We start from the raw sequence: 22,943 nt of genomic DNA, 5'->3' as shown, positions 1-22,943 counted from the left end.
AGAGGAGAGCTGGGGGCTGAGGAGTGAGCATGGCAGCGTCTCCAGGCTTCTGGCCTGCATCCCCCTCAAACAGGGTTGCCAGATAAAATGCAGGATGTTGGGATTCCCTGGTGGCGCAGTGGCTGAGAGTCCGCCTGCCAATGTAGGGGACATGGGTTCTTGCCCCGGTCCGGGAAGATCCCATGTGCCGCGGAGCGGCTGGGCCTGTGAGCCATGGCCGCTGAGCCTGCGCGTCTGGAGCCTGTGCTCCGCAATGGGAGAGGCCACAACAGTGAGAGGCCCACGTACCGCAATAAATAAATAAATAAATAAATAAAAATTAAAAAATGCAGGATGTCCAGTTCAATTAGAATTTCAGATAAACAGCAAATACTTTTTTAGTATAAGTATGTCCCAAGTATTGTACGGAACATACTTATACTTAAAAAGTATTTGCTGTTTGTCTGAAATTCCATTTTAACTTGGTGTCCAGTATTTTTATTTGCTCAATCTGGAAACTTACCTTCAAAGAGGGGAATCCAAGTCCCTGGGTCTTTTCCCAGAACCCAGGAATCCCTCCTCAGAGTCCAGGTCCCACTCCCACTCCTCTCCTCCCCTAGAATCCATGAATGAGGTACCCAGCCCCTACTCCCTCAGAACCCAGGAGTCCAGGCCTCCAGCCTCTTTCTCCCCAGAATTCAGGTGTCCAGGCCAGGTCAGGATACAGTTGCCCAACGTGGGTTTCACAAGGCGGGTGTTGCCATCTATGGCACTGGCGGAACCGGTCTGGCTGAGCAGGCAAGTGAAGGGGCCCCCTTCCCATTGTAAGCCTGCTGCGTCCTCCAGGGCCAGCCCAACGGGGCTGGGAGCGGAAGAGTAGGGACTCAGAGCTCTGGATGCGTCACCGTGTCTGGGTTTGGGTGTGTTGTATAGAGATATATCTATCTCTTTGGTGTGTGCTTCTCTGGGTGCCGTGCATCTGTGTGGGGTTTGTCACGATGTGCCTCTCTGCGTGTTCCTGTGTCCTGGGGTGTGACACGTGAGGAGGTCTTTTCTATGTGCGCGTCTGTATTGCCCTCCTGTGATTCTCCCTACTGTGCATCTGTGTTTGGCTGTGGTCTCAGTTGTGAAAATTCCCTAATTCTGACTAGATTAAGGCAGGAATTATTTTTTGAGTGGTTGCTTTGTATGCTGGACTCCAGAGCCAGAAAAACTTAGTTCAAATCTTGATGGCCTCTGAATGGCTATGAAACCCTGGGCAAACCACTAAACTTCTGTGGACTTCAATTTTTCCATCTACAAGATGGGTTGCTGGGAATAGAGTTGCTGAGAGGATTAAACGAGTTAATCCATGTAAAGAATTGCACCTGGACCATAGGAAACATTTTTCTGTTTATGGGGATGATGATGATGTTCTAGTTGCTGGAGATACAATAGTGAATAAAACCAAGTCTTTGCTCATGGACCTAGTAGGGATTAGATGGATGGCCTGTCTATGGCTGGGCATATAACTGCATAACTGGGGTGTCTGTTTTGCATGAGGAATGGGATATTTCTGTGTGTTGTCAGTGCGAGTGATTCCACGATTGTGTGCCCATGTGTGTCTTTGTAGGTAATTGCACATGCCGTGTGTGGATTCTCTGCTTGTGTGGGTGTAAATGCAAGATCACACCAAGCAGGTGTTGTGAGGACACATGGGGACAGAGGAAGAGCTGCACAGAGAGATGTGGATGTTTGTCCGTCCATTCCATAAGCATTTGCTGAGCCCCTGCGATGTGCCAGGACCTCTGGCAGGCATTGGTTCAAGGCCTGGGGGAAAGTAGAGAGACCTAGAGACCCACCTAGAAAGCTTTGGCTGCCCCAGGCTACTCTTTGTTGTGGTGCCCGGGCTTCTCATTGCAGTGGCTTCTCTTGTTGCGAAGCACGGGCTCTAGGCACGCGGGCTCAGTAGTTGTGGCTCGCGGGCTCTAGAGCACTGGCTCAGTAGTTGTGGTGCACGGGCTTAGTTGCTCCGAGGCATGTGGGGTCTTCCCAGACCAGGGCTCGAACCCATGCCCCCTGCATTGGCAGGCGGATTCTTAACCACTGTGCCACTGGGGAAGCCCCTATTATTTTTATTGTTTTCAGCATTTTAATTTCTCATTTGGTATGTATGCTTTTCTCTTTGTTTCCACATGAGTCTCAAGTCTCCTCCTGCTCTGGGTTCCTTCTGCACACAGCACCCGCCCCTGGGTTCCCTTTCAGGGATGAGGAAAGAGCATTATCGAGGCCAGAGCTTCCCCTAAGCCTTTTCCTCTTCATCTCTACTCCAAGCCCCACCTCAGGACCCAGAATTCTGGCCTGGGGACAAGGCCTGGCTCCAGTACAATACAGAGCCACATAAAATCCCGAACCCCAAATCTGTCTTCCTTGGTCAGGCCAGTGACTCTTGGGATCCAGGAATCGCGGTCCCTAGAGCATGACCCTTCAGGTTCCCAGCTCCTCCCTCCCTCAAGATGCAGGAATCCGGACGCTCAGCCTCTTCCTCCCTCAGACTCAGAAGTCTAGGCTCCTCCGTTCCTCCTCCCTCAGGACCAAGGAATCCGGACTCTCTCATCCTCCCTCAGGACAGGATCAGTCCGTCGAACAGCCCAGCTTCGTGCAGCCAGAAACCTCGTTCCTTGTCCTTCTGCAGTCGCCCACGCCCTCAGCTACCTCCCATTTCTGTCTTTCTAGAGGCGTGTCTGACACGCGAGCACTCCTCGGCAGTCGAGCTGTGATAAGCTACCCACGACGTCAGTCATTATCTTCCAGCCAATAGACACTCCGCCTCCTAACTCCCTGGGCCACTCAGGGCAGGGCGAGTTCCCTAGTAGGCGAGGCCCACAGCTCGAGTCTGACAGCGACAGACTAGTCTCCCCGCCCGTCCTGTCGGCGTGTCAGGAGGTTCGCCGGTTGGTGTTGGGGTCTGCTTCTTAGACGCTGGAGCGGCTCTTGAGTGGACACGTTCTGCGAGGCTGTCCTGGTAAACCCTTCACAGCACACCCAGTATTGGGGTTCTGGACGTAGCTCGGACGGGAAACGGTGAGCTTTGGTGAGGCTTGAGGCGGAGCGGGGAGCTGGATGGACAATCTAAGAAATTCATCCATCCATTCCCTTCCTCCCACCCTAAACTTGCTTCTCGTCTGCCCCTACCCGTCCTGCTCACGCATGCGTTCCGTCCTTCCTGCCCTCATTAAGTACCTCACTCATGGATTTCCTCGCATAGCCACTCACTCGCACCCGTTCATTCACACACTCAGCCACCCATTACTTAAACATTTCCTGAGGCTTCCAATGTGCTAAGCCTCGTGCTGGGCCATGGTGGTAACCAAGATGAATCAGGCCTGGGCTGTGTCCTCAAGGAGGCCTGGTCAGATGGGAGGACAGACCCACATACTGATATGCAGGGGTGGGCAGAGGCAGGGGGGTCCAAGAGAGTCTTTTTTGGGTTTAGTGGGTCAGGAAAGGTTTCAGAGGAGGGAACCTCCCTCTCCTGACTCCTCCTGCCTCCTTGATGTACCCCTGGGTTGTCTCCATTACGGTTTATCATAGGATACTGAATATAGTTCTCTGTGCTATATAGTAGGACCTTGTTTATCCATTCCATATTATAATAGATTACATCTGCTACCCCCAACCTCCCACTCCATCCCACCCCAATCTCTTCCCCCTTGGTAACCATAAGTCTCTTCTCTATGTCCCTGAGCCTGTTTGTGTTCATGAAGACCTTTTTTTTTTTTTTTTTTTGTGGTACGCGGGCCTCTCACTGCTGTGGCCTCTCCCGACACGGAGCACAGGCTCCAGACGCGCAGGCTCAGCAGCCATGGCTCACGGGCCCAGCCGCTCCGCGGCACGTGGGATCCTCCCGGACCGGGGCACGAACCCGTGTCCCCTGCATTGGCAGGCGGACTCTCAACCACTGCGCCACCAGGGAAGCCCCATGAAGACCTTTTGATCTGTGTGCAAAACAACCCTCAGTACCTCACCCACCTCTCACACACCTGAGTCTCCTCCCAGTAAAGAGTCTCACTGTCCACCTGCTCCCCTGTCCAGACCTGAGTGTCCCCTTCATCCCCTTGCCTTCCTGTAACCTCTGCTCCACCCTCAATAAGTCCCACTTACCCAACCTCAGTTATGGCTCTGGGATCTGCTCTGCCCCTACTTCTACTCCCTACCTTCATGGCCTCTGCCCCAGCTCAGGGCTTGTCTTCCCTGCCCCCAGCCTCCTCTTTTGCTTTCAGAGCTCTAGTCTTGCCCTTTTCAGTCTGTTCCCCAGTTTCCCACTAGGCTCTTTCAGTGCCTGCACTGATCCTGTCCCTCCCCTGCTCAAAGCCCTTCTGTGGCTCCCAGTGCCCTTCATTTATAGTCCAAATTGCACTCCAGGCCCTTCACAATCTGCTGCTAACCACTTCCCACTTTGCACCTGAACTTCTGGCCAGGCAGAAGCCTTGACCACTGCCTGTTGGCTCCCACGACGTTGCGTGTTTCTTCTTCTTAGCAAACTTTTGCTCATCCTTGGATCACCTCCTTTGTGAAGGACTACCTGACTACCACAGATGGAGCCTGCGGGGACTGTGACGGCCTATGTCTGGGTCTCTTCCCACACCCTCCCTGAGTCCAGGGTTGGAAATTTCTTGAAGGCTGGCCCTGCATGGAAATCTCTGCTCCAAACCTAGGGCCTACAAAGGGTGAAGGACTGAGTGACTGTCACAGCTGGGCAGAGCTTGGGTTCCAGTATTTTGGGTGACCAGTTTGTTTCTGGTTTCCTGTTAGCTTTGCCCCGGTTCTCTACGGAGTTCGGGTTTTCTTTTCCTGGTGTATGCTGGGGTTGGGTCTGTAGAGAGGAGCAGCTGAGAAGCCAGAGTCCTGTGGCACTGTACCTGAATTAGGTCTGAGGGGGAGGTGGGTCTGTGTTAGTAGGGAGCGGTCCTGTCCTTCCTCACTAGAGAATCCAGGCCCGGAGACCCCTCCTTCCTCAGGACCCAGACCTTGGGCCCCCAGCCTTCTGCTCTCCGGTGCCAAGTGTCTCGGTTTCCGATGCTGCCCCCTGGTGGGCGACCCCCCACCCACTCTATCTGCGTGAGGGCAAACTAATTAAATACTTTTATTTACAAAAAGCAAACAAAGCAAACCGTCCTGCAAAGTAGGGTCAGGCTCCGCCCCTGCGGCGGTCGCGGCAGCAGAAGGCAGTGGTGGAGTGCAGGTCCAGCTGTCTCGGAGATGCTTTCTGGGCGTCCCCCTCCCGCAGGCCAGGGTGTTAGCTTTTGGGGGCCCTCGCCCCGCCCCCCCTTGCCGCACCCTCGATTTAAGGCACAGCCCGCCCCCTTCCGCCCGGCCCGAGGGAGGGGCCGGATGGGCCGGGAGGCGTGGCAGGGGTCCCCGCCGCCCTTTCCGAGGCGCATTCACTGCGGAGCCCTGAGCAGATGGGTACGAGAGGCCTTTAGTGTAGCCCCCGGCAGCCCCCCTCTCCCCGCGTGGCCAGGCTCCGTCCCACGGCTCAGACCGGCGGGCCCGGCGGATTGAGGACGAGGCGGATGCGCTCCACACACAGCGCCGCGGCCTGCCGCGTCTCCTGGCACAGCGCCGCCAGGCTCAGGAAGCCGTGCGGCAGGTCCTCCACCACGCGCAGCGTCACGGGCTGGCTCAGGCTGCGTAGCCGCCGCGCGAACATGACTGAGTCGTCCAGAATGGGGTCCAGCGCGCACGCCTGCGGGACGGCGGGGATGGGGCACAGGGGCAGGGTAGATGAACGCGGGGAAATACGTGGCCATGTGGGTGGATAGAGGCAGGAGACATGGGGAGGGGGGCGGAGAGTCGGAGAATGAGTTTAACTGGCCTCTGCCTAGCTTCTCCCTTCCCCCAGAGACCCACCCTCTCTTTGCCCCTTCCCTGAATCTCCAAGCCCAGCGCCTGCCCCAGGTACTCAACAAGACTCCCTTAGTCTACCCGTTTCCGGGCCTTCCCTCGTCTTCAGTCAGGCTTAGGCAGGCTTCCTCCATTCCCCACCCCCTGCCTTCCCTGGGGGCTCCCTTCCCCAGGTGCACCAGTGCCCCGCCCTCCCCGCTCCTTGCCAGCTCCACCTTCCCTGTCTGGCACTCACCACGATGTGCACAGGTGGCAGGGTCTGCAGCATGCTGTCAGGTGCCAGCAGCGGTGACATGAAGGGATTCTTGAGGATGGGCGACGAGTAGAGGGTCACCCGTTTGACATCGTGGCTGGAGCGCCTGGGGTGGAAACCCTCAGGGAAGGCAGCATACACTCTATCCTTGGTGCTCAGCTCATCCCCGGCCTCAGATTCTTCAGATGCATCCTCAGGCCGAAGTAAGAAGTTGACGGCTGAGGGTGTGGAGTGGCCACGTGCCTCCGCTGACAGTGACAGCTCCGGGGTGTCCGGTGTCTCAGAGCTGCCCCTTAGGCTCAGGTCATGCAGCGTCAGGCCCTTGAGGGAGTCCGTTCCCTTTGGGCTCTCAGGCTGGGCCAGTGCTGTTTCAGACACACTGTACCGCATTGGCTCTGCGAGAGGAGCAGGGTTAGGGGGCCAGCCAGGGACACAGATAATCCTGGCTCTGTTGGCTGTGTGTATGGTTGGCTGGCCGGGAAGATCATGGGCAGAGCAGTGGCCGGTGGAGGAGTTGCACCCTAGGGCTGTGGAGGCCTAGAGTGTTCCCCCAGACTCCTTCCCTGGGGATGGGCGGGGAACTCCAGGGTGCCCCAGGCTGCAACTCCAAGGGGGAGGTGGAAGGAGCCACAGGTCTTGGAGGTGGAGCTGTGTGCTAATAGAGGGGTGTTTACTTCTGGGAACCTGTTTCCTTCTCTGTACAAAGGGGATAAAAATAGCCCTTACCTCATAGGAGGTGGTGAGAACTCAGTGGGATAATAAGATTTGGGATGAGGTAGTGCTACCCCTGGGAGGTCATAATATATCAATATTTATGTTCTATTACCAGGTGCCCTGTTCCAGCTGCCTCCCTGGCCCCAGCACGAGGCCCAGTCAACTTTGTATTGTCACTTGAGACAGAGGGTATGAATGGCTCAAAGTGGAGTAGTGAGCAGGCCCATGTGGCTTGAAAAGAGGCCCTGTTCACAGGGAGCTAAAAAGAATCTTGAGGACATACCAGGTTCCCAGAGATCCCACATCTTTAGCCACGTAGATATGCTCCCCCAAGTTCCTTCGTGTTCTTCACTTCATCTCTTCCCTTTGTTTCGTTTTTGGTTTTCGGCCACGCTGGGTGGCATGCGGGATCTTAGTTCCCAGACCAGGGATCAAACCCATGCCCCCTGCATTGGGAGTGTGGAGTCTTAACCACTGGATCCCCAGGGAATTCCCCATCTATTCCTTTTGAATGACCAGACAAGCAAGTGCCCAAATGATGCTAAAAGTGTGCTTCAGGCCTGCCTGGTATAGCCACCTTGGCCTCAGCTCCACTGATTTTATCAGACTCATGCTGCTTACCACTAGGGCCAGAACCTTACATTTTTCAGGGTTTTTTTCCACTTGCTTTTATAAATCCATAAAGGCAAAACGCAAGACGATACGAGAATAACTGCATAGGTGCCCTGTGCCCCAGAGGGTCACTGAACAGAACTGTTGACTAGAGTCACAGGGCACCAGAGGACCGGCATCTTCAAGGAGCACCTACTGTGTGCCAGGTATTGTGCTGGGTGCTTGGCACAAATAGGTGTATGCAGTCCTTACAACAACCTTATGAGGCAGGTATTCTTCTTGTACCCATTTCACAGAGGAGCAAAGCAAGGCTCACAGATACCGTGACCTGCCCACGTCAGTCAGCAACCAGCCAGTACCCGGTACAGTAGGGAGCTAGACTGGCGTGTGCGCCTCTAGGGTTTGCTCGTCACTTTTCTCCTACAAGGAAACCGCCTATGCCCAATGGTCCATGTGCCTAAAATTCAAAATCTCTTTTAATTGTTTTTGGTTATATTTACTTGCAACCATTGGAATATCCTAGTATTAAAAACTGAATTTAAAATAAAGCACATTCAATTGGAATGTTTTTCTGAATAACAGGAACTGTATCTACTTTTTTTTTGGCCGTGGCTTGCGGGATCCTACTTCCCCAACCAGGGATTGAACCTGCACCCTCGGCTGTGAAAGTGCAGAGTCCTAACCACTGGACCACCAGGGAATTCTGTGGGAACTGTATCTTTTTTTTTTTTAATGTATCTACTTTTGAACATGCAATTTCTATTACCCAGAAAATACTATTGAAAGTGATTTGAATTGGTTGTGCTTTAAAATCCAGGAAATGGTTTAAAATCCAGGAAAAAATGGATCCCTGGATGGAAGTGATTTTTGGCTGCCTGAGGGTCCTCCTACCCACCCAGGGCTGGGAATCTCCTCCACTTCCTGAGGTCTGTCCAATCTTCTGATCTCCCCATGCCAGGGCCAGCCCCTGGAGGGGGTATATCCCCAAGCACTTCTGTTAAAAGTCTGGAAAGAATCTAGGAGGTCTGGACTCCCACCGAGGGCCCAAGGGATTTGGGTGGGGTTCTTGGGACTGAAAATCAGGACACTCGGCAGGTCTTCTGAGTCATTCCCCAGGGTGCCTTTCTGAGAGAGGCTGTTTAGAAAGCTAAATCTTACAGTTCCTGGGATTCTGAGTTGACCCGGGGGACCAGAGTCCTGGAATTTGTAGGATGTGGGCTGTCGTGGACAATCAAGGCTTTGTGGTAGGGACTTGGCACAGATATGGGGCAGAGCCAGGAAGGCGATTGCTGCTTCCCTGAGGGCCCAGGGCACAGCCTCTTGCCTTCCCCAGGACTTCTGGTGTGCCAGGCTGTCCCTCCTGGCCACGCTGGATGGGTGTGTGAGGAAAGGGCGTCACTCACCTGCTATGGGCACCGAGTTCGGGTGGGACTTCTGCCCGCTCAGCTCCAGAAAGGAGTTGAGCCACGAGGAGGCACCCAGGCGGAGGTCTCGGAAGAGCAGGGCTGTGTCCCGCTGCACCAGCCCCACCATGCCCAGCGCCTTCTGGTCCGAGTCACAGTGGTCCTCGGTCTCCCCACCTGGGAGTGTACATGGGGGGCTGAGTTGGTCTCTTCTCTTTCTGGGCCCAGTCTGAACACCCAGAACCTCAGGCATCTGTGCCCCCAGGGACCCAGAATATCTGATGGCTTCAGCAGGAACAAGGAGTCTCAGATTCCCTCTCCTTCATACCCAACGAGACAGGGCTCTAGTCTCTGACCCCAGAGGACCCAGGTATCCAAGCACCCGCAGGGCCCCAGTCGAGTGGGTGTGGGACTAACCAGCATAGGCATTGACACACTTGGAGAGCATGCTGAGGGGCAGCAGGGGGTCCATGAGGCTCAGAAGGCGGGAAGGAGAGGCGGTAGCCTGCAGCATTGTGGCCGGGTAGGCTGCCATGATGCCATCCGGCACCCGCACCCCATAGGCTGCTGCCCGAAGGGACACGGTGAAGCAGAGATTCCCGCCTGCGCTGTCTCCTGCGAGGCATATCCGCTCACCTGTTGAGCCTGGTTTGGAGGGGGCTTGGTCAAGCCTGGCAGGGAGGAACTGGAGCTCTGGGCCAGGAGCACTGGACTCTCAGAGGTCGGGTGTCGGGGGCCCAACCCCAGGGTCTAGCCAATTGCAATTTTAGACACTGGTAAACTACGGCAGGGATTTGGACCCATTTGGGGGATAGTGGTCAGAGGATAAGGCAGCCTTGGGACATGGAGAGGCCTGGAGATCAGGAAGCTCTGGGAAGCTTGGGAGGCTGGAGGTCAGAAGCAAGGAGGGAGGGTGGTGGAAAAGGGAGACCAAGGGCACGTTTCAGGAGGGAGGGGCATCGAGGCCAGCAGATGGAAGCCAGGGTTCAGGCTGACTGCACACAAGGGCCACGGGCCCTGTGCCCTGAGGCACGGCCTCATCCTGTGCTTCCCAAGCTGTGGGGAGTGGGAGGTCGGAGGAGCTGGGAGAATGGGCTGGAGTGAGGCCAGGTGGCTGCCAGCACAGGACAGCAGTGGGTAGACAAACAGGAGGAGGCCATGGGAGGTGGGGGACAGAGTGTCAGGGCTAGAGTGGGCGGAAGTAGGAGGCAGAAGGAGGAAGTGGTTGAGATGGAAGGTGGGAGCACTGGGGCAGAGCTGGGGGAGGGGCGGGGGACAGGCGGGGTGAACAGGCGGCAGAGGGCCGGGTGGCAGGAGATGGAAGGGGAGGCGGGGCATGCAAGACTGAGGCCTGAGCAACTAATGGATCGTTCCCCCTGCAGGAGGCTGGGGCGGGCTCGGGGAGCTGGTGGCAGTGAGGGGCTCAGGCTCACCAAGGAGGGCACAGTGCTTGACGGCCCAGCAGTAGGCGTAGAAGCACTCCTCCAGCGCCCGGGGGAAGGGGGCCTCGGGGGCCAGGGAGTAGTCGATGGAGAGGATGGGGGCGCCCAGCTCCTGGGCCCAGCTCTTGAGGTAAGGCTCATGGGATTTGGAGGTCTGGGCCACGAAGCCGCCGCCATGGATGTGCACTACCAGGCACCTTGAACGGGGTGCCTGCTGGGGGCGGGACCGCAGCTCCAGGCTTCTGGGGCCCTCGGACCTCCCCAGGCTGCTGAGCTCCTCACTGTCCTGGGGGTGAGGAACGAGGAAGTGGGTCAGGCCGGTGTGGTCTTCCTGGGCCTCACCCCACCGAGGGTGTGTGCTCAGAGACAGGAGTCGGGGCAGTGTGGGCAGTGAGAGGTGGGAGGACATTTGGGGAAGGTGCTTCCATGCTCCTCAGCTCTGTACCTGTCCTGGCTGAGGCAGGGACCCTACCTGTCCTTCACGCAGGTCATAGGAGATGAGCCTGACGAGGACAGGCCCGGGGCCTGTGTGGGCCAGTGGGGGTGAGATGGTGACCATGACCTTGGGGTCAGCAGTCAGCGGCATTTCAAAGGTGATGGGTGGCAGGCTGAGCAGGCGGCTTACCCTCACGGTAGCCGATGTCATGTTTGCTAGAGACTGGTGGGAGGGAACAGAAGGGGCGCTGGGAGGGCCTGCTGGCAGGGGTTCCCCTCACACCTCCCCTCCGACCCCCAGTCTTTTTCCTCCCGTGCTATCCCTGGACCTGGAACACTGCAGAGGCCCGGGAGTGTCTCTGGGCCTCAGTTTCCCCATCATGCACCAGGTTGGGGCCCTCACCGTGCCCCATGCTCACCGATAGCACCTGGATCTCTGTGATATTCCAGAAGGTTTTCCAGAAGTGCACGTCCAGGTTCTGTATGATCCGCTCAAACTCGGCCCCACGCAGCTCTGGGTCGATGGCAAAGCGGCCACCGGTGAAGAGGGAGCTGGCTGTCACACCTGGGGGTCAGGAGGGGTGTCAGGGAGCCCCTGGCAGCCTCGCTGGGGCAGCGGTGCGGAGGAAGGACAGGAGTGGAGGGGAGGCTGCAGGCAGGTCCCTGCAGGGACTCACTCAGGCCCGTCTCGTTGCGTTTGTAGTGCTCCCCGAAGGACACCAGCCCGATGGAGATGGTCTGCAGGAATGGCCGGATGGCGGGCGTGAACTGTGGAGACATGCCTCCAAGTCAGGGACCAGGGGCGGGCAGGAGTGGGGTGGGGCAGAGACATGGGGGGTAGATGTGGTCATTCAGCAAACATTTAGTGAGCTCTGGCTGCGTGCCAGGCACTGCTCTAGGCACCTTCATGGAGCTGATGTTGTTCGAAAAGACAGACAATACTCAAATAAAGGCATGCCATATAATGTGAAGTAACGATCGATGTTTGAAAAGACGGTAGGTGGAGGGGACAGAGTGATGATTAGGGGTCTGACTCCTCATACGGGTCTCCAGGAGGGGACTTGAGGAGGGATGGGAGTGAAGCGAGGGAAGGCTGTTCCCTGCAGGGGGCAGGACACGTGCAAAGGGTTTGAGGTGGCCCTGTGCTTGGTGTGATGATGGGTGTGGCGGGAGCAGGGTGAGCCAGGGGAGAGGCGCAGGGGCTGAGATCAGAGAAGCAGAGGGGGCTCACGTGGGGCCTGAGGATTTGGATTTGTTCTAGATGTGGATGGAGCCATAGAGGGTGGTGAGCTGGGAGAAGGATGATGCAGGGATCCCTGAAACTCAGCGAGGACAGAGATGAGGTGACGCAGGCAGTGGGGACCAGTTAAGGGGCAGCAGGGAGACAGAAATGGGAAAGGTCAGAGACAGGGCCCGAGATCCTGAGGCAGAAAGAGTCAAATGGGGAGACCCAGCAACTGAGAGGAGCCAGGCAGCTAAGAAAAGACAATAGAGAGAAAAAGAAAGCCACAGGAGGCTGGGCAAGGGGCCAGCAGGGTTCTTCTGTTCCTTCAGCAAATACTGGCCTGGGTCCTACTGTGTGCTAGGCACTGGGCTGGAACAGGGGTTGAACGAGACCTAGACAGAGAGGGCCTCTGCCCCCTGGGGCTGGCATCTTACAGGAGGAGGCTGTCCTGCAACATGGCACAGCTGGGCCCTCAGAGAGTAGCTGTCAGGCATGGCCCTGCCCCTGGCCGGGGGCCCAGTGGGCCAGAGAGCACAGCCGGGCTCAGGTGACCCTGGGTTCTCACTACCGAGCTTCGAGGGGACAGCCGGGACACAGGGAGGAGCAGGCTGGCCCAGCTGGGCCGATCAATATTTGTGGGTTCAGCTTAGGCGAGGGGAAGTTCCCAGGAACACCCAGGCTGGTTTGGTGAGGACGGGCTGCCCCACATGGAAGCAGAGAAAGGTGGGGTACGGTGGGAAGAGGCTGAGAGACTGCCAAGCTCAGCTACTCTGAGGGTGGGGGAGGCCCAGAGAGGGTCTGAAGGGGTACAGGGTTACACAGCTCCAGATACTCCTGTTGGGGTTCCCAGATGTGGCTGGGGACTGTGGACACAGCACTGACCCCAGATGGGGGCAAGTTGGGCCTTGGCTCTGAGCCTGGTGCCCCAAGTGCTTCCCAATTCTGAGTCCCCAAAATACTCTTCCTGTGAGTCCAAAGGCCTCAGGGCTGCTTCCCTGTCAGTTCTGAGATGAGCTGTGTCTCCCTGAGGGTGGTTTGGGGTGGGCAGAGGATAGGAGAAGGCCTGCAGCTGGGGGTCAGGGCCCTGGTTCAGGGAGGAGAGGGGCCACAGCCAGGTCTTCCTCACTGTCACCAACTTGGATATGCTCCCTGGCTCTCCCTGAAACCTCAACATCTGGATTCTACTGTGCCTTAGGTGAGTCGATATGCCCAGGCTGACCTGGGTCCAGTTGAGAAGCTTGGGGCCCCTCCCCTTGAACCTCTGTAAAATGGGGCTGGTACCCTTCCTCCCTGCCTGCCAGGCCTCCGGTGGGGATGACTAAGTGGGACGTGCTCTTACAAACTGGCCTTGAGAACAGTACTGGCTACTCTCCTAGAGGGTCTCCAATGAATTCAGGGGCCAGACAGGTCACGTAAAAGAGTGAATGAATCTCCTGAGTGTAGGACGATAGGGAGCAGTGGAGATCCTGGTGCAAGAGGCCATGCAAGTTAAAGATTGCCTCCATGGTAGATTCGGCCAAAGGGCCACAAGTTTGAGACCCTTCGTGCAGTGCTGTCTGAGCCCCAGACAGCTTCCCCTTCCTGCATCTGCTGTTTGCTGAATCCAGTAACACAGACCACTGTGGTTCCTCTACTATGCTTCTGAGCCTGGTTGGGGCCCACCATGTGCCTTCACCATGGGCCCAGAGGGGCAGGGCAGGGGGCTCACCTGGAAGCCCAGGCAGCGGCCATAGAAGCAGCCCTTGTGCAGAGTGATGTACTCATGCAGGAAGTCGGCAATGACCCTCTCATCACCCTCGAAGAAGAGCTTCCCGGGCTGGTTGGTGGCCAGCAGGTGCTGAGCGTAGTAGGCCAGAGCACGGAGCTGGGTGAGAGCGGTCAGGTAGGCCTCGAGTTCGGCCAGGTTGTGGCTGGTACGGAAGAAGATGCTCCGGCGGTTAGAGGCCACGTAGCGGGATTTGTGCAGCAGGTGCACCAGGCAGCAGCGGGCTGTGTGCACCAGGCTGCGGTACCCGTTGGCCGGCGTCTCTGCGTCCAGGTCAAAGAGGTGTGCCACGCTCAGCAGGCGGCCCAGGGTTGGCTCCAGCCCCAGTGCCTGTTCCCGAACACCTGCAAAGACGCCTGACAGCCGCCGTGCTGTCTCCCCAGGGCCCTGGCTGGAGAAGAAGGCCATGTTGTCCTCTGCCAGGGTCACCAGCGACTGTGTCACTGTGTGCAGGTCCATTCTGTGCGAGAGCCGTGAGGCTGCGGGCAGGTCGGGAGGCACGTTAAGGCAGGGCTGGACCAGCTGGAGCCTGGCGTCCAGGAGTCCAGGCTCTACCCCCTCCTCCCACAGACTCACGTCAGACCACAGCCCCTCCTTCAGACTGAAGGATGGAGTCTAGGGCTCCAGTTTCTTCCTTCCTTGGGACCCATGAGGCCAGGTACCCACTCTCTCCCTGCTCAAGAGGCAAGTTTGATCCCTCAGTCCCCACCTTCCTAAGACGCAGGAGTCCAGGCCCCAGAACCCTCTTCTTCAGGGCCCAGGAGTCCCTGTCCTCTCTTATTTGGGACACTGATTGATTCCTTAGCTCCAGCATCTGTCCTACAGGCCAGGAGTCTACATAACCCTTTCTCCCTTCTAGGGACCCAAGTTCAGGCATCTGTCTCCATTTACTCTCCCGGGACCCAGGACTCCCTCTAGGTTCTGAGCAGTCTGGACCCCCCGTTGGTCCCCTCTCTCAGGACCAGGAGTTCAAGCCCCCATCCTACCTCCTTCTCAGGTCCCAGGGGTCGCCCACAGGCCCTTGCCTTCTGCAATATTTGGGAGAGTTCAGCCCTCAACCCACCGATTCCCACCCACCTGGTGGTGTCCCAGGACCCTGGACCCAAGCCCAATTCTCTTCCTGAACCCAGGAGTTCATATTTCTAGCCTTACGTACAACTGAGGGGTCACTCCTGCCCCCTCCTGGTCCCTCCAGTCTGGCTGTGGAATCCCCTCCAGTCTTCTCTGGGGGTCCCCAAACCTTGGTTCCACTCCTCCCCCAGCTGGGTCCCTGGCCTTCAGGCCTGGCTTAGCTTGCACGGGCCAGCCCTGCTCCCTGCCTAGGATGGCATTCATCCCTGCCATTAACCTTGAACTCACTCTGAGTCAGACTCTGTGCTAACAGCTTTCTCTGTTTGCTCCTTTAGGTTCTCACTAACCCTCTGAGGCCCAGACCGCCTCGGTTCATGTTTCAACTGTTATTAGGAGCATTTCCGTCTTACAAGAGAGGAAACTTGAGGCTCAGAGGTATTAAGTAAGGAGATGAAAGTTTCCTTGAAAGCGGCAGAGCAGAAGTCAGACCCAAACCTCTGGGGCCAGAGCCGTTACTTTTGCTGGTCTCCATCCCAGGGCTCTGGAGACTGGGCCTCTAGCTCTGGCTCTCAAAAACTTTCCCTGGACTAGGCCTGACTCCCCACACTTCAGGGTCGCCGGTTAATCTTCCCGTCGGCATCCCCGTCCTGTCACCCAGGTCCTGGACAAGCTGTTCTTGCGCCCCTCGGTGGGGATGCTGCCCTCTGCTTCAGATACTCTTCCCTCCTGAAGCCCATCCAGCACCTTGCCTGACTCCCAAGTCGAGGGTCCCCCGATCCCCCAGAAAAAGGTGTCTCTTTTCCCCTCTAGGCCCTGGGGTTTGGCAGCGGCCACTCCTGTCTGTCAGCTGGCAGTGAACTCACCCCTCCCAGGCCTCTTCAGAGCTCCCCAGGGCTGGGACTGCTGCTGACTGCGGCTTGTGCCAGTTGCAGCCTGGGGTGATAATCCCGGGGAGGGGCCCAGCCTGCCCAGGGTGTGGCCACCGGCTCCACCTCCCACCCAGAAAGGACAGTGAGAACCCAGTGCTGTAAACAGAGCCTGGGGCCCAACTCCCAGTCATTGCCCAGCCTCCTCTGGCTTTGAACCCTGGAATTTGGGCCACCAAGACCCTCCTCCCTCAGTCCCAGGAGTCCAGACCCCTAGTCCCCTCAACAGTTAGAAACTGAGGCGTGCAGGTCCCCTGTCCCCTCCTCCCTTAGACCCAGAAGTCTCACCCTGGTCCTGAACAAAGTGTGCCTTCTCACCCAGCCTGGCTGCCCTCCTTCTCCCCAGGGTGGATTCAGGGAGCAGAAGCACCATGATTGATCGCAGCTCCTGCCCCCAGACTGGCCGTGGCACAGCTGGCCCCAGCTGGTGGGCAGAGAGAGGGCAGCCAGCCTTGCCTGTCCCTCCCAGGAGGACAACAGCCGATTAAGGGCAGTGCCAAGCTCAGCCAGGGGGCCCAAGCCGCAGGTCCTGCTGTGTGGTGTTCCCACACTGGGCACCCTGTACCTGCCACTTACCCTTCCAGCCCATCCTGCTGTGACTGTTATTCCCACCTCACACACGGGAAACTGAAGCTCAGACGTACTTCACCTCCGTTATGCCACGTGCTCCTTGCCTGGCCAGCTCTTTCTCACCCTCAGGACTCAGCTTCTCACCTCCTCCGGGAGGGCTCCCCCCCATCTAAGATGCACCCCCTACCGCTGCTTTCTGCCATCATCTTTAAGTTGTTCTTCCTAGAATTTTACATATTTGCAGTTCTCCATTTATTTGTTTCCATGTGTGTTGTTTGTGTCCCCCAGGGGCAAAACCAGGCTTCATGGAGCTGCGACGCTTTTACAAGTGGAGGTGGGGCTCTTTAGGAAAAAGAAGAGAAAACCACAAGTATGATATTAGGTACAGGCCCTTGGAAGAGGCCTGTGCAAATGAGAGGCCTCGGTGTCATGTGCTGGGCTGTAGGTGACTCCTCCCCTGTCACTCTGCCTGGGATATCATGCCCATGGGGGCATGGGATGGCCCCAGGGTTCATCATGGGGCCTAGCACATAGCAAATATTTGAAGAAGGAAGGAAAGGGAAGAGTAAGAGTGGGGGCAGGAGGGCCTGGATGGGAGTTTGGGACGGGCCCACCCCTCCCCAGGACGCACAAACGGATGGACAGAGGCCTCTGGAGGCAGCTCTGAGCTTGGTGGCTGTGATAACAGGACACCGGCCTAAGCCACTGGCCAGGTGATCCTAGATGAGCTTGGTCTCCTCATCTGGAAACTGCGCTTGGCCATCCTGCCCGCTGAGGGCCGGAAATGATCTTTGTAAGCAGGACCCCACGGCGGCATTTCTGCTCGTGGTTTGCTTTGTGGTTCTCACTCAGCCTCACTGAGATGTGTATCGGGTCATTTTTCCATCTAACATACTGTACAATTTACTGCTTGTGCTGTTTGCTTTCTGTGTCTGACAATAGATTACAGGCTCCCTGTGGGCAGGGACTTTGTTTTGTTCACTGCCGTACCCCCAGCCCTTGCGCATGCCCGGCACAGGGCTAGCGTGGTATTTATTGCATGGCTGCGGTTTCCCATTTTATAAAGCAGCTGTCATTTACTTCCTGTCTGTGGGGTAGGGCTCGTTATCGAACATGAGGGCACAGGAGACCTGGACAGAAGAAGTAACCTGCACAAAGCAGTGAGGAAGAGGCTGGATCCCAGGCGTTGCCCTTTGCCTTGTTCCAGGCGGCTCCCTGGGGGCTGGGCCGGATGGAACAGGGAGGGTGGGATGCTGAGTTTGATAGAGGTTTGCCAAGAATCTGAGGCAGAGAGCACTGGGGCAGGGGCAGGCCATCAGGGCCTTGGGTGAGGACTGGGGCAGAGGGAAGGGTGAGGGTCCTGCTGCCTGGGCACTAGCCTTTTGCCCTAAATGGTCACAGGACAACTGGACCCGGCCTGGATTTTGATCCCTGGGGACTGAGCAGGAAGAGAAAAGGGTGGTAGGGAAGTAAGTGGGGGGAAGATCAAGGAAGGACCAGGTATGAGGCCTGGGAGGGGCAAGGCCTTCTGAAGGGGGAGAGGCCTGGGGGCAGATGCAGGCGAGGGGTAAGTGACTGTGGCTCGATCCCTGACTGTGTCTGCATGGAAGAGCAGACACTGCTCTCTTCCTGTGCTTTAGGCGAGGTAACTCGTTTCATCCTTTCCACAACCCGTGAGGTAGGAACCATCATGACCCATTTCGGCAGATGAGAAAACTGAGATGCAGAGAGGTGACATACTGCCCAGGGTCACCGAGCCAGCAAGGATGCCACAGCTTCTCTGCTGTGTTTCTGTGTGTATCCGTGTTGCTCCTTCTGTCATGTCTCAGCTCTGTGCTTTCTGGGTGGGCAGGTGTGAGTATGTCTTTGAGGTTCCATGGAGGTACATACATATGTAGGTTCCTGTCATGCCTAGCATTGGTCCCGGTCTGTGTTTGTGGGTGAGTGTGTCCACATTTTTTCTTAGCCTGTGTGTTTTCTTTTCTCAGTATGTCTGCAAGCACATTTGTATGCATGTGTCACGGCCTATCTGTGTTGCTCAGCCTGTGAGGGTTTCTGTGTCTCTATTTCTCTTGGCCTGTGAGATTGTGTGGCCATGTGTTTGTATGTGTATGGACATATACCTTTTGTGTGTGTGTGTGTGTGTGTGGTACCCATCTCTTCCTATTTGCTCCAGTTCGAACCCAGGGCATCAGCATGGCCACCTCCCAGTCCCATCCAATCCATCATGAAGTCCTGTTCCCCCTGCCTCCCCTAGAAAGCACTGGAACCTGGCCCTTCTCCCACCTCCACTAGCCCCCTTCTCTAGAGGACTGTAACAACTCTTTCTGTGTCTCTGTTTTTGCCCCCTCCATGTCTTTTCCACATAGCAGCCAGAGGATTTTTCTAAAACTTAAATCTGGTCACACACTCCCAACCCTTCAACACCTCCACCCTTGCTCTCAGGGTAAAGAGAGTCTGAGCTCTGAGCCTTCCTGTGTGCATCTGGAGCCAACTCCAGTTCTATGCTTGGCTAATGATGATGTCTATGGCAGCGAGGATGATGAGTCTGGGGGTCTCTGGGCCCGGCGGCTATGTCAGTTTCTTTCCTGCTCAGGAAATTCCCATAGGTCCTCACTGGGATTGACACATACTCCTAATCCAGCAAGGACTTCATGTGTGCCTCTGCCTGAGGCTTGTGGCATCTCTGTTGGTCTGTCAGTGTTTCTCCAGCCCGCTGAGATCTGTAAATAATGTGACCCCCCTAGGGAACCCAGGTGACAGCACTTCCTTCTCCCAAGTGAAATTTAGTCTGTCCAAAGCGAACCCAGGGCTCCTTAGTCCTAGGAGTAGGAGTCAGGAATTTAGGTCCTAGGGCAGCCAGGCTGAAGCAGGTGGACTGACAACAAATGGATGAGTGGACTGAATGAAGGATGGTGGGACAGGGCTGTTTGGAGCTGTACTGCACCCCTCCTCCAGGCATTCCCCACTATAGGGCACCCCTTCCTCCTACCCGACTCACCCCTAAACTTCCTCTTTGGACCACAGCTTCTAAATCTCTTCTCCATTACCGTCTCAAGAGGGTCAGAGACCTGAAAATCGGCGTTTGAACCATCTCCCACGTTGAAATCACAAGGCAAGAACTGCCACGGTCACACAGCGTGTACGGAGCTAGAGCAGGAACCCTGGTTCGGGACACTAACATTCTGGACTCTACTCCCAAGATGGTACTGGGGCGTCGGAGAGTTTTTATGCTGGAGGTGATATTTCCCTCTCACATCACCCGCTTCTCACAGTGGATTATCCCCGCACCCCCGCCCCGCAGGGCAGCAATGAGCCAGTCCACGGGCCCCCCCACTTCTTGTGGCAGGAGGTCAGTCCACTCGGTCCCCAGTTTCCCACAGGATGTCTAAAGTTCCTTCCGGCTCCCGCCGGCCTCCTCCCACTCACCTTTGGCTTTGCCTTTTCGCCACCGCCCGCGCCTTTGACTTTTGGACCCCTCTTGAACCTTGTTCGAGCCCGGAGCCCCAGCGGCCACAGGGAAACTCACTTCCCTGGCCGACTCCACCAATTTTCCGCGGCCCGGGCCCCGGGGCCAATTCTACCCGCCTGGGCCAATTCCACCCGCCAGTCACCGCCCCGAGGACCAATCCTCGCTACGTACCACCGTCGGGCCCCCACACCACCCAATCTCGGACTTGCTTCTCTCTGGGTCCCGCCCTCTAAGCAAGGAGGGCCGCCCTCCACAGTCGGGTCCCGCCCCCCGCCGCAGGCTTAAAGGGCCCGCGACCAACAAAAATGCAGCCTTGGAGGCGGCTAAAAGCGTATTGGGTCAGAACTAGTGGGGAGTCCCACGGGGGTCACCCCAGCAAGGAAGCCCCGATGTTGTCACATGTTGGCTGTCATCCTTGTCTTCCCACTCACCTTCCCACGCAGGGATCGTCTAGAACGCACCGGGTCGGCCCGCCGAGAGGTGAGCCGGGTGCCACTTATCTTCCGCCTTGGGTCGGGGAGCGGGCCAGGTCCTCGGGCAATTCAAAGCCGAGGCGTGGCTCTGCCAGGGAGCCTTTGGAGGACGAAGCCCCGCCTTTCCCCCTGCCCTCAGTCTCCTAGTTCTCCTATTGCTCCGTTTCTTGGGGTTCTCCTCTCTGCCCTGTCCCTCCCCGCGAGAATGGAAGGGAGGGGCTGTAGGGTGCTCGGCGCCTGCGCACTAACTCCAAGCCGTGCACTCGCCCGCAGGGAGGAGAGGCGGCCGCGGGAGCTGCGCGAACCTGAGAAAAGGTGGGAAACAGAGGAGGCTCGAGGCTCGCGCGTGCGCACACACTCAGCTGTCTTTCTGAGGGTCCCGGAGAGGCGGCTTTGGCTGTGGCGGCGCTGTGGTGAAGGCGTCCCTTGAGACTGGGTTCGGGAGGCCCAGGGAGACCGCTGTTTAGCACCAGAAGCACCATCCCGCCCCTCCTCCCCGCCCTCCCAAAGCACACGAGCAGCCGTGGCACTGAGAGACCCGGATGACCCTCTTCTCCTCAGTCCTGAGAGAGGCGGCCCAGCCCTTCCGGGGGACACAGGCCTCTGGGCTGAGACCCCCATTACCAGCCTTCGGACTAACCGTCCTCACAGCGCCCTCAGCTTCCGGAGTGCGGCCGCCTTGTTTCCCCCCCTCTGGCTATCTCACCGAGTCTCCCCACGTTCCCCGGAGAGAACTTGCGCCCCACCTTGTGCAGGGCAGGGCTTCTGAGCGCAGAGAAGGAGCTCAGGGCCCGAGCCTGCTCCCCGGGGGCACCATGGCCGGCTTCGGAGGAGGGGCAGGGATGCTGCCGCCAGTGGAGTCTTGTGCCCACGACCCGCCCACGCCGCTCCCCCAGCTCTCCCTCCCGTCAGCGCCGACCTTGCCTGGGACTTGGGCGGAGCCCCAGCGCCCCTCCCAGGCGCCCCCTTCCTGAGATCACAACCCACGAGGCCATGGGCCCGGCGGGACTGGGACTCCCTGGGGACAAGTGTCCTCCTGCCCACTGGACAGCCCAGAGAGCTCAAGGGTCGCTCCTGCCCGGTTTTCGGCCTGGCCTGCGTGGACACTCGCCGAAGGTAAGGGTCCACGTTCAGCAGGGTGCCGCGGTGGCCCACTTGGTGCCCGCCCCAGAGCGGTGCTCAGGGTTGGGGATCCAAGGGATGAGTACGGGCCCCTCGCCCAGGGCCTTTTTAGTTTCTGTTTGATTTCCCCCAGATCCCCGCGGGGAGGCAGCCTGGAGCGGGGGAAGGAGTCAGAGGCTCGCTGGGGGTCCTGGCTTGGCCAGCCCCTAACTGCCCAGCCTCCTGCAGGATCCCTCTCTTCTCTAGGGCTCAGCTTCCTCCTCCGTCAAATGGGGCTGTTGATCTGTGTCTGCAGGGCCGTTGCGGGGTCACCTGAGCTCACCTGACATTCTGGCAGGCCTAAGTTCTTCCTGAGCAAATGAATGACCATCCCTGGGAGGCCCCCTTCCTCCAAGCTCAACTTACCTGGGTTCCGGTAGCGTCTGGGGTTCTGGCTGCTGGTTTTCTTACTGGGTAATGACGTCCCACCAAATCCCGACATCACTTCATAACCAGGTTTCCCCTTGAAGACCGGCTTCATTCCCTGGGCCACTGTTCCACCCCTCTGGGCTGGCGAGTTGGTCTCTAACGTAAACCCTAAATCCGAATCTGCACCAGAATCTACTACCCGTTCAAGAAATGTCTTGTGTTCAGAGGCCGGTTGCTGCATGGATGGTTCGTTTGGTTTTGACAGAAATTGCCACTCAGCCAAAGATCCCTCTTGGGATTTGGCTCCCTGGGCTGGAGCTGCGTGCTGAGCTGTAGGGTCTGACTGTCTCCGTCTCTCTTGGGACATCAGTTACGTCTGGGCAGGTGGTCCATTTTGGGGTCCAGGTCCTACCTGGGCTCCAGCTCCCTCTCTCAATTCCAGCTCCTGTTGAGTTCTAGAATCTTTTCCCGGCCCAGGTCTGTGCTGTGAGGCAGCTTCCTGTTTCCTGAAGGGCATCCTTTGGATGGGAGGTGACTGCTGTGGCGCAGGCTCCTGTGGGGCAAGAAATTCCTGCTGCAAAGCAGATTTTTGCTGTGCTCGAGGTTCCTGCTGGGATTCAGCTTCATGTTGGGCAAGGGGTCTTTGCTGTGCAGTGCGCTTCTGTTGGGTATCGGGTCCCTGCTGAGCCTTAGATGCTGGCTGAGCTGTGGGTGTCTTTTCTGGCCCAGACTCTGACTGGGTGATAGGTGTCTGGTGTGGCTCAGGTTCCCAGTCAGGCCTAGAAACTAACTTAGAGCCTGCCTGCATTGTTGTTATTTCCCTGAAGGGAGCTGTTGATCTCCCAGGCTTCATCCTTCTCGGCCCCCACAGGCCTCCTTTGTCACAGATCTCTCACTGATTGCTCATGATGGCTCCTCCCTTTGGGTTCCACTCCTTCATCCTGGCATCCCTGCTCTTCCTTTTTTAAGGCAGTTGGCAGGTGGCCCCCTACTCCTGTGCCAAGTGATGTGCTCTGTTCCTCCTGCTTTGAGAGGAGGATTGGGAACAGGAGGAGGCTGTGTGCCCAGCACACTCTCCTATCAGAGGGGAGGGGCTTGCCCTGTTGTGTCATAAATAGGACCCCACCCAACTCACCACTCAGTTAAAATGCTGCTTCTCATAAGGCCAGCATCCCAACTTAGTCCTC

General features: G+C 57.4%; 1 protein-coding gene across 1 annotated transcript; it reads right to left on the bottom strand.

The window, feature by feature from the left end:
• Nucleotides 1-5,080: 5,080 nt before the first annotated feature.
• LIPE (lipase E, hormone sensitive type) lies at nt 5,081-22,579 on the bottom strand. Its single transcript, XM_033430897.1, is given in 10 exon segments — nt 5,081-5,707; nt 6,101-6,513; nt 8,848-9,024; nt 9,265-9,492; nt 10,281-10,575; nt 10,762-10,947; nt 11,144-11,289; nt 11,402-11,492; nt 13,658-14,193; nt 21,754-22,579. Coding segments are annotated over 10 exon segments (3,093 nt in total). The 5' UTR covers nt 22,565-22,579; the 3' UTR covers nt 5,081-5,497.
• Nucleotides 22,580-22,943: the final 364 nt, after the last annotated feature.

This window comes from Orcinus orca, chromosome 20 (assembly GCF_937001465.1).
Source record: "Orcinus orca chromosome 20, mOrcOrc1.1, whole genome shotgun sequence".
Taxonomy (NCBI): Eukaryota; Metazoa; Chordata; class Mammalia; order Artiodactyla; family Delphinidae; genus Orcinus; species Orcinus orca.
Note: the sequence above shows the minus strand (reverse complement) of the source record. Positions and strands in the feature narration are given on the sequence as shown.